Consider the following 10169-nt stretch of genomic DNA (forward strand, 5'->3'; position numbering starts at 1 on the left):
CACCGAGGAGGGGGGGCGGGTCCTTCCCCACCTCCCTCACCCCCGCCCCCCTCCACCAAGAGGATCCACCAAACCCAGATGGAGGCCGGATCCTAAACACCAAAGCCCGTCCAGAAAACCGGTCCAGAGAAAGTCCAGTGGATTCCCACCGGGATCCGGTCAGGAGCCCCATGCTTTCAAACAAACCAATGAATCATGGGAGTTGTAGTTTCATCGTTTCTGCCAAACGGTCCCATCGATTGGCCTCACACACTGAGGTGTTCGTACATTTTCAAGAAATGTTCTGGCTCGGGTTCTGGTAAAGTTCTGCTCTGACGTCTGTGAAAGAGGCCCGGGGGGGGGGGGGGGGGGGGGGACACTGCATGGGGGTGGGGCTGCCTTTGAAGGTTTCTGATGGATCTGAGCTTCTAAGCAAGAACGCATCCGGTTCCTCTGCATGAGCAGAGACGCCTGCAGATGGAGGTCATGCAGCTGAGGGTCGTGACCTCAGAGCAGGTCATAAAAGTGTGTGTGTGTGTGTGTGTGTGTGTGCATGGGGGTCTGGTCCTAATTCTTCAATAATGTCCCACTTCAGACGAGTCAGAAGTGATGAGGCTGCAAGCCGAGCGATAAGAATCTGACAGGCGGCGTTCGTCTGCGGCTTCCTGTAACCTGCATACATCCAGCTGCGTCTGCAAACAGCTGAGGCGCCGTTTCCTAACCGACTATTTGAGCGTCACCGCGGCAACGTTTCAGCGCCAAAACCTGATTTACTCTGATCAACATCCTGAAGAAAGTTTTTCCAAACGAACAGCTGACAGGACGGCTCTTCTTCTGTGGTTTGGACGGCGTTCACGGGAAGGGGGGGGGTGATGAAGAGTTCCAGCAATCAGTTTGGTTGCTATGGAAACAGGACTCAGTTTAGAATTAACTGTGACAGAGCCAGACCAGCTCAGTGGCCTTGTGGAAGAGTGTCTGCCCTGAGACTGGAAGGTTGTCAGTTCAAATCCAGGAGCGTCCCTGCTAAGCATTAAGCTGGGGGGGGGGGGGGGGGTGTTACAGCTGTTCCAGGGCGGGGGGCAGATGGAGAGAACGGGTGCGACGACCACCAGGACTCTAACAGAAGCCGACGTCATCCTCAGGAACCAGACGTTTGTGTGGTAGAGGTACCAGAGATCCCAAAAGTCCCGGTTTGGACCGGGTCACCGAGTCTTGGTTCAGATCAGGAAAACCAAGAAAAACAACAAATAAAAGTCTACACACACACACACGGGAGCATGGGGGGGTCAGTGTCCTGCTCAAGGACACTTTGTCACATGGGAGGGAACTGAACCTGCATTCTTCCAATCAGAGGTCGACCGCTCTACCACGACGCCACAGCTGTTTGTGCACAAAAGTGAAAAGAAGAGGCGTAAAGTGCAGACGACTGAAAGTTACAAACGTTTTATTGTCTTAAAAAGATAAACAAGTTTTTAGTGAAATGAAAAAAAGTTTTAAAACGTTCAGACATCTGCTTAACTGAGGGTTACGACCACTTCAAAATAAAAGCTGGATTATGGACAGGAGGTCCAGGAGGTCCCGGAGGTCCAGGAGGTCCAGGAGGTCCTGGTCTAAAGAAAAGTGCTGCTGAATTAAAGCTGTTGATGCGAACACCCGGAGGTTAAACCACGCCTTCACTGCAAACGAAGCTCCTCCCCCTTCCTCCTGATCTCAGATCAGCTTAGTCACTGGCCAAAGCGCCACCTACAGGCAGCAGCCAAACTGCACCCGGCAGCAGTAAATTGTTCATAAATTCGTTGAAGTTAGCGTTGTTGTTTCCACGGCGACGACTCTGGGGTCAAATCAGGACACTGGACACCGGCACCCGGGTGGAGCGGCCGCTCTTCGGGACAACGATGGGCTCGTCCTCTGTGGAGGAGGTTTAGAGCTTTAATGAGCCGCAGCCTCCTGGTCACAGCAACGGGGGTCCGACTCACCTGTGGGGGCGTAGTTCTCTGCGCGGTTACGATCTTTTTCGATGAAGAGGGCGGTGGCCAGGAAGAAAGCCCCGCCCACCACAGCCACGAAGGAGCAGAGCAGCAAGGACAGCTGCAGGGAGCGGAACTGCCAGAGGAAGGAGTCCGTCTTCCTCATGTAGTCTGACACCTGAAGAGGAGGAGCAGGAGGAGGGGGGGGGGGGGGGAGGAATAAGAGGAGGAGGAGGAGGGGGAGGAAGTCAAAATCTCCATCTGTTGGACAATCCTGCTGAAGCTTTCAGGAAAACTGGGTGTATAAGTGTGTGTGTGTGTCAGTGTGTGTTTGTGTATCAGTGTGTGTTTGTGTATCAGTGTGTATCAGTGTGTATCAGTGTGTGTTTGTGTATCAGTGTGTGTTTGTGTATCAGTGTGTATCAGTGTGTGTTTGTGTATCAGTGTGTGTTTGTGTATCAGTGTGTATCAGTGTGTATCAGTGTGTGTTTGTGTAACAGTGTGTGTGTGTATCAGTGTGTGTTTGTGTATCAGTGTGTATCAGTGTGTATCAGTGTGTGTTTGTGTATCAGTGTGTGTGTGTATCAGTGTGTGTTTGTGTATCAGTGTGTATCAGTGTGTATCAGTGTGTGTTTGTGTATCAGTGTGTGTGTGTATCAGTGTGTGTGTGTGTGTATCAGTGTGTGTGTGTATCAGTGTGTGTTTGTGTATCAGTGTGTATCAGTGTGTATCAGTGTGTGTTTGTGTATCAGTGTGTGTTTGTGTATCAGTGTGTGTTTGTGTATCAGTGTGTATCAGTGTGTGTTTGTGTATCAGTGTGTGTGTGTATCAGTGTGTGTTTGTGTATCAGTGTGTATCAGTGTGTGTTTGTGTATCAGTGTGTGTTTGTGTATCGGTGTGTGTTTGTGTATCAGTGTGTGTGTGTTTGTGTATCAGTGTGTGTTTGTGTATCAGTGTCTGTTTGTGTATCAGTGTGTGTGTTTGCGTATCAGTGTGTGTTTGTGTATCAGTGTGTATCAGTGTGTATCAGCGTGTGTTTGTGTATCAGTGTGTGTTTGTTTATCAGTGTGTGTGTGTGTGTGTGTATCAGTGTGTGTTTGTGTATCAGTGTCTGTTTGTGTATCAGTGTGTGTTTGTGTATCAGTGTGTGTGTTTGTGTATCAGTGTGTGTTTGTGTATCAGTGTGTATCAGTGTGTCTGTGTGTGTGTATCAGTGTGTGTTTGTGTATCAGTGTGTATCAGTGTGTATCAGCGTGTGTTTGTGTATCAGTGTGTGTTTGTGTATCAGTGTGTGTGTGTGTGTGTGTGTATCAGTGTGTGTTTGTGTATCAGTGTCTGTTTGTGTATCAGTGTGTGTTTGTGTATCAGTGTCTGTTTGCGTATCAGTGTGTGTGTTTGTGTATCAGTGTGTGTTTGTGTATCAGTGTGTATCAGTGTGTCTGTGTGTGCGTATCAGTGTGTGTTTGTGTATCAGTGTGTATCAGCGTGTGTTTGTGTATCAGTGTGTGTTTGTGTATCAGTGTGTGTGTGTGTGTGTGTGTATCAGTGTGTGTTTGTGTATCAGTGTCTGTTTGTGTATCAGTGTGTGTTTGTGTATCAGTGTCTGTTTGCGTATCAGTGTGTGTGTTTGTGTATCAGTGTGTGTGTTTGTGCATCAGTGTGTGTTTGTGTTTGTGTGTGTCTTTGTGCATCAGTGTGTGTTTGTGCATCAGTGTGTGTTTGTGCATCAGTGTCTGTGTGTGTATCAGTGTGTGTTTGTGTGTGTGTGTATCAGTGTGTGTTTGTGTGTGTGTGTATCAGTGTGTGTTTGTGTATCAGTGTGTATCAGTGTGTGTGTATCAGTGTGTGTTTGTGTGTGTGTTTGTGCATCAGTGTTTTTTCTCCCGTTGTCTTCGTGGTGTGATGTCATCGCTGCTCAGGGCGCCACAGGAAGTGGGAACCTACCACTCCTATCAGGTACGGACTTCCAGCGTCTCCCAGCAGGTGCGACAGGACGATCTGCACAGCCTCGGCCGTGGCGCGGCGTGTCGGAACGACCACGTACTGCAGGTCAGAGGAACAGAGACGGCTTGAAGCCTTCCGGCGGTTCTCGGGTCAGAACAGGAACCGCGGTTCTTACCAGCAGAATGTCGGCCACGATGGCCCAGTTCATGGAGAGGAAAGTTTCCCCCAAGAAGATGAAGACCTGAGGACAGAGGTGGAAACGGTGAAACCATGGGCGGGGTTTACAGGAAGGGGGCGGGACCACAAGCACTTACATATGTGGCGATGGTGCTGGACTCGGCAAAGACGATGGCGAGGTAGAGGAACGGCGCCGACAGCAGCAGACCAGCCGCACAGACCAGAGGGTCGGCTCGAGCCGTCTTCGTCCTCAGCCGGCGGCTCACCGCCACGCCGCTGGCCACGCCCAGCACGCCACTGACGCACGTGATGATCCCGAAGTTGAGGCTGTCCGAGGAGGAGCAGTGCGTCTCGGAGCAGGGCGCCTTCTCCCCCGTGAAGACGGCCGCTCTGAACAGAAAGGTGGGGGCCCAGAGCGCCAGGGAGCCCGTCACGAACGCCACCGCCGTGAAGCCGAACGTGGACAGCACAAAGCTGAGACTGCAAAAAGACACACCCATCACCTTCAGCTGTGACAGCGGGGCGGTTCCGACCCAGACGCCTCCTACTTCCTGCTGAGGGCCCGCATGTCCGTCAGCCAGCTGGTGCGGTGCAGCTGCTCCTCCGCCCGCGCCTCCACCGCTCCTCGCTTCGGCTCCTGGACCACGAACAGCAGCAGCAGCACGGCGACCAGCCCCAGGCCCGGCGTCACCTGCGGCAGAGAGGCGGAGCTGCTGAAGAACCGGTCCGGACCGGTCCGGAGCCGGGCAGAACCGCCAAACTCACCCGCAAAGCCCAGTGCCAGTTCTTCACGGCGCTGCTGACCTGAGAACCCACGATGTAGCCCAGCCCACTGCGGGGAGAAGAGAGGCGGGGTCAGGCTGACGGGAGAGGCGGAGTCAGCACGGAGCGCACGTGAGGGGAGGGGCTACCTGCCCACTGGGATGGCGAAGTAAAAGCAGGACAGCATGTTGGTCCTCCTGTCCTTCACGTACAGGTCGGCGATGATGGTGGGGGCGATGGTGGAGTAGCTGGCCTCCCCGACGCCGACCAGCCCGCGGGTCAGCAGCAGAACCCAGAAGTGCTGCAGCAACAAAAGTGACGCTTAGTGTCCGACCCGCGGAGGTCACCTGACCCTCCTGATGACATCAGAGCCCACGCCGTTTCAGACAGGACCCACCGTTCAAACCGTCCCCCACCAGGGTGGGGCCATTTTAACTTCTTTGGAATGACCAGACTGTGGTCCCGGCATGACACTCTACCATTGGCCACTTTTCGGCGTCAGATCGTCTTTCAGAGCCTCTGACAGACCCCCGACCCCCCAGGACTGGAAACTCACCTCCTTGGGGGTGAAGGAGCTGGCAAGTGTCACCAGGGCCCAGAACAGGATCCCAACGCTCATGATGTACTTCCTGTTGTACCTGTCGCCCAGGTAACCGAAGCAGGGGGCGAGGAACATGTAGCTGCAGATGAAAACTGTCGGGAGACAAAAGAACCGGGTCAGAAGGCGCCGCCCGCACACGTCTGGGCCGCTGGCCGACCTCTGACCTGTCTGCAGCAGACCCGACTTCCCGTCGTCGATCCCGAAGAAATTCTCGATCTCTGGGAGGACGCCTGCGGAGACAGGGCTCGGGGTTATGAAAGCGGCGACGCCCTGGGATGGCGCCGCGGGCCGCCCTTACCCGCCACGGTAAAGCGGTCCATGTAGTTCAGCAGGTTGATGTAGCAGAGGACCAAGACGGTGAGCAGAGCTCGCAGCGCCGACACGCCGCTGGCCGGCGCCTCCTGCTCATTGGTCGGCCTTGAATGCTCCTCCAGACCGTCTGCCTCGCTGTCAGAGGAGAAGAGCGGCGCCGAGTCCGACGTGTGTCCCGCCAGAGACATGGCCGCTACAAAGGGGCGGAGCCAGCAGAGACACCAGCTCATCATAATCTCCACTTAATAATAATCCATTTGATTTCAAAACGCTCCAAGAAACTCAATAAAACCACGAAACACGTCTACAGTCAACTGCCCCCCACCAACACTGAAAACGGGGGCTGTGGAGAACCGCTTCCTCTCCTGAGGAGCCGGATGGTCTGCCAGAATAAAAGCCCCATGTGAGCTTTTATTTTTACATAATTCCATTGGACGGAATCACTTGGAGGTCAGTGAACGCCTCACAGCTGAGAACTGCTTCATGAGGCGGGAAAGAGTCGACGCAGAACAAGGCGGGTCACCGGCAGAATACCAGAATCAAATGATCCAGGAACTGGTTCTGGAAAACTGGTTCTGGAAAACTGATCCAGGAACTGGTTCTGGAAAACTGATCCAGGAACTGGTTCTGGATAACTGGTTCTGGAAAACTGGATCAGGAATTGGTTCTGGAAAACGGATCCAGGAACTGGTTCTGGAAAACTGGTTCTAGAAAACTGATCCGGGAACTGATTCTGGAAAACTGGTTCTGGAAAACTGGATCAGGAAAACTGGTTCTAGAAAACTGATCCAGGAACTGATTCTGGAAAACTGGTTCTGGAAAACTGATCCAGGAACTGGTTCTGGATAACTGGGTCTGGAAAACTGGATCAGCAATTGGTTCTGGAAAACTGATCCAGGAACTGATTCTGGAAAACTGGTTCTGGAAAACTGGTTCTAGAAAAATGATCCAGAAACGGTTATGGATAACTGTTTCTGGAAAACTGAACCAGGAACTGGTTCTGGAAAACTGGATCAGAACTGGTTCTGGAAAACTGGTTCTGGAAAACTGATCCGGGAACTGATTCTGGAAAACTGGTTCTGGAAAACTGGATCAGGAACTGGTTCTGGGAAACTGATCCTAGAAAACTGGTTCTGGAAAACTGGACCAGGAACTGATTCTGGAAAACTGGTTCTGGAAAACTGGATCAGGAACGGTTCTGGAAAACTGATTCTGGACAACTGGATCAGGAACTGGTTCTGGAAAACTGATCCAGGAACTGGTTCTGGAAAAATGAAAAAGGAACTGGTTCTGGAAAACTGATCCAGGAACTGGTTCTGGAAAATTGATCCAGGAACTGGTTCTGGAAAACTGGTTCTGGAAAACTGGTTCTAGAAAACTGATCCAGGAACTGATTCTGGAAAACTGGTTCTGGAAAACTGGATCAGGAACTGATACTGGAAAACTGGTTCTGGAAAACTGATCCAGGAACTGATTCTGGATAACTGGTTCTGGAAAACTGGATCAGGAACTGGTTCTGGAAAACTGATCCAGGAACTGATTCTGGATAACTGGTTCTGGAAAACTGGATCAGGAACTGGTTCTGGAAAACTGATCCAGGAATTGGTTCTGGAAAACTGGATCAGGAATTGGTTCTGGAAAACGGATCCAGGAACTGGTTCTGGAAAACTGGTTCTAGAAAACTGATCTGGGAACTGATTCTGGAAAACTGGTTCTGGAAAACTGGATCAGGAAAACTGGTTCTAGAAAACTGATCCAGGAACTGATTCTGGAAAACTGGTTCTGGAAAACTGATCCAGGAACTGGTTCTGGATAACTGGGTCTGGAAAACTGGATCAGCAATTGGTTCTGGAAAACTGATCCAGGAACTGATTCTGGAAAACTGGTTCTGGAAAACTGGTTCTAGAAAAATGATCCAGAAACGGTTATGGATAACTGTTTCTGGAAAACTGAACCAGGAACTGGTTCTGGAAAACTGGATCAGAACTGGTTCTGGAAAACTGGTTCTGGAAAACTGATCCGGGAACTGATTCTGGAAAACTGGTTCTGGAAAACTGGATCAGGAACTGGTTCTGGGAAACTGATCCTAGAAAACTGGTTCTGGAAAACTGGACCAGGAACTGATTCTGGAAAACTGGTTCTGGAAAACTGGATCAGGAACGGTTCTGGAAAACTGATTCTGGACAACTGGATCAGGAACTGGTTCTGGAAAACTGATCCAGGAACTGGTTCTGGAAAAATGAAAAAGGAACTGGTTCTGGAAAACTGATCCAGGAACTGGTTCTGGAAAATTGATCCAGGAACTGGTTCTGGAAAACTGGTTCTGGAAAACTGGATCAGGAAAACTGGTTCTAGAAAACTGATCCAGGAACTGATTCTGGAAAACTGGTTCTGGAAAACTGGATCAGGAACTGATACTGGAAAACTGGTTCTGGAAAACTGAACCAGGAACTGATTCTGGATAACTGGTTCTGGAAAACTGGATCAGGAACTGGTTCTGGAAAACTGATCCAGGAACTGGTTCTGGAAAACTGGATCAGGAACTGGTTCTGGAAAACTGATCCAGGAACTGGTTCTGGAAAATTGATCCAGGAACTGGTTCTGGAAAACTGGTTCTGGAAAACTGGATCAGGAAAACTGGTTCTAGAAAACTGATCCAGGAAATGATTCTGGAAAACTGGATCTGGAAAACTGGATCAGGAACTGATACTGGAAAACTGGTTCTGGAAAACTGATCCAGGAACTGATTCTGGATAACTGGTTCTGGAAAACTGGATCAGGAACTGATACTGGAAAACTGGTTCTGGAAAACTGATCCAGGAACTGATTCTGGATAACTGGATCTGGAAAACTGGATCAGGAACTGATACTGGAAAACTGGTTCTGGAAAACTGATCCAGGAACTGGTTCTGGATAACTGGTTCTGGAAAACTGGATCAGGAACTGGTTCTGGAAAACTGATCCAGGAACTGGTTCTGGAAAACTGGATCAGCCTCTAGAAAATGTCGTCTGTAAAACGGTTTAGGAAGACTGCATTTCTGAAAACGTTCTTTGTTCTTAGTAACCAGAACCAGAACCTGGTGCTCTGCAGAGGAAAAGGAAGCAGAGAAAGACCAGCCTGGGTAGAACTGACCCCACGTGACCTGGGGGGGAGGAGCCAAACAGAATCAGTGGAAAACGTTTGATTTCTGAAGGGAAGCGAGTCTGCGGTCACGTGACAGGATCGGAACCAAACTTCCTAAAAATGATCAGGAATGAAAAAACAAACAAAAACACTAAATTTAAATAAATAAATCAGCAAAATGAAACAAACTCATTTCACCACAAATTAATTCAAAGACAGAAATTAAATCAGACAAAAACTGTTCTAACTCAAAGCAAAGATCTGGTTCTGGTTCTACGGTCCTGGATCTGGGATCCGTGTCACACATTTTACCGGCGCGCGCTTGAATCCCAGAATTCCTTTAGGAAGAACCCGCAGTGATGCCTTTGGGATCCTCCCGGATTTCTCACGTATCGATCAGGACTGACCGGCGGTGACCTTTGTTGTATGTCACGCGGGAACCCGATCGACCCGTTGGTCCGACACCGGAACCGCGGAGCCCGAACCCCGCGGACGGGCCGTACTCTGGACCGGCTTCTTCTTCGTACCCGTTGTTGTTGTTTACCTGGAGATGAGTCAGGACCGCCGCGTCTGGTCTGCTGCCGGTTCAGATCCGCCCGCCGCGCCTCACTGCGTCGCCATGGGAACGGGCCGCGGCGTGGGGGTCGAGTGGGTTTGTGTCACGCGCGGCTGTCGTAAAAAGAGAGAACCGTTAATTATCGTCCTGGAAGCCGCTTCAGGGAAGAAGCTCCTTCACCGCCATGACACCATGATGACGCCTCAGCTCCGCCCCTCACGTGACTGCCACCGTCACGTGACCGCCGCTCCGTTTCAACTGCTGAAGGAAATGTTCGATATTTTTGTTCTAAAGCGACATTTACCGGAGATTCTCGGTGAATTAAAGGGTTAATATTCATTTCTGAATGTTTCACACTTTGGGAACATTTTCCTGCTTTTGTCCTATTTCTAAAGGTTTATTTCTGGTTTATTAGTCATAAACTTTCCGTCAAATGTATCATTTCTATTTTCCCATCAGTCTCAGAAGGTGAAACTCTTTAGACAGTCAGATCCTGCAGCCGTTATGAATGAAAGGAGGTCAGTGGACCGCCTCAGATCACCTGATGGATCTGTTCTGGTGGAAGTGGATCCTTCAGAGTTTTTCACCCTAGAACCGGTCTGGTTCAAAAACCGCTGGATCGGGACTGACCAAACCTGGATTCAGTTATGGTTGTGATAGTAAAGAACCCAATAAATAAACACAGTTTCAGAGCCTGAAACAGAAAGGAGGACAGAAAAACCAGAATGGATGGACTTTCTTTCCTTT

The 10169-nt window shown here is 50.3% G+C and overlaps 1 protein-coding gene across 3 annotated transcripts; it reads right to left on the minus strand.

Annotated features, from left to right (window-relative positions):
* Positions 1–1406: 1406 nt before the first annotated feature.
* spns1 (SPNS lysolipid transporter 1, lysophospholipid) lies at positions 1407–9652 on the minus strand. Of its 3 annotated transcripts, none has more exons than XM_023957214.2 (12): positions 9411–9652; positions 5729–5935; positions 5595–5660; positions 5386–5522; positions 4979–5130; positions 4833–4899; positions 4616–4758; positions 4205–4547; positions 4066–4131; positions 3891–3989; positions 1956–2124; positions 1407–1887 (listed from the first exon to the last, which is right to left on the minus strand). In XM_023957214.2, the coding sequence occupies exons 2-12, from the start codon at positions 5928–5930 to the stop codon at positions 1817–1819; spliced, it is 1515 nt and encodes a 504-aa protein (XP_023812982.1). In that variant the 5' UTR covers positions 5931–5935; positions 9411–9652; the 3' UTR covers positions 1407–1816. The 3 variants fall into 3 exon arrangements, with proteins under 3 accessions (XP_023812982.1, XP_078808126.1, XP_078808125.1); XM_078952000.1 differs by having other exon boundaries at positions 4872–4899; positions 9411–9648; XM_078951999.1 differs by having other exon boundaries at positions 9179–9438.
* Between the last annotated feature and the right edge of the window lie 517 nt (positions 9653–10169).

Source organism: Oryzias latipes, chromosome 8, assembly GCF_053564925.1.
Source record: "Oryzias latipes strain Hd-rR chromosome 8, Olatipes_Hd-rR_3.1".
NCBI classification, from domain to species: Eukaryota; Metazoa; Chordata; class Actinopteri; order Beloniformes; family Adrianichthyidae; genus Oryzias; species Oryzias latipes.

Bases quoted from the DNA above. Each gene is read 5' to 3' on its own strand.
- spns1 (XM_023957214.2), bottom strand. From the start codon at position 5,930: ATGTCTCTGGCGGGACACACGTCGGACTCGGCGCCGCTCTTCTCCTCT. The intron at 5,661-5,728 runs GTAAGGGCGGCC...CTGTCTCCGCAG, and splicing joins GGACCGCTTTACCGTGGCGG to GCGTCCTCCCAGAGATCGAG. The intron at 4,132-4,204 runs GTAAGTGCTTGT...CTCTGTCCTCAG, and splicing joins CCAGCACCATCGCCACATAT to GTCTTCATCTTCTTGGGGGA.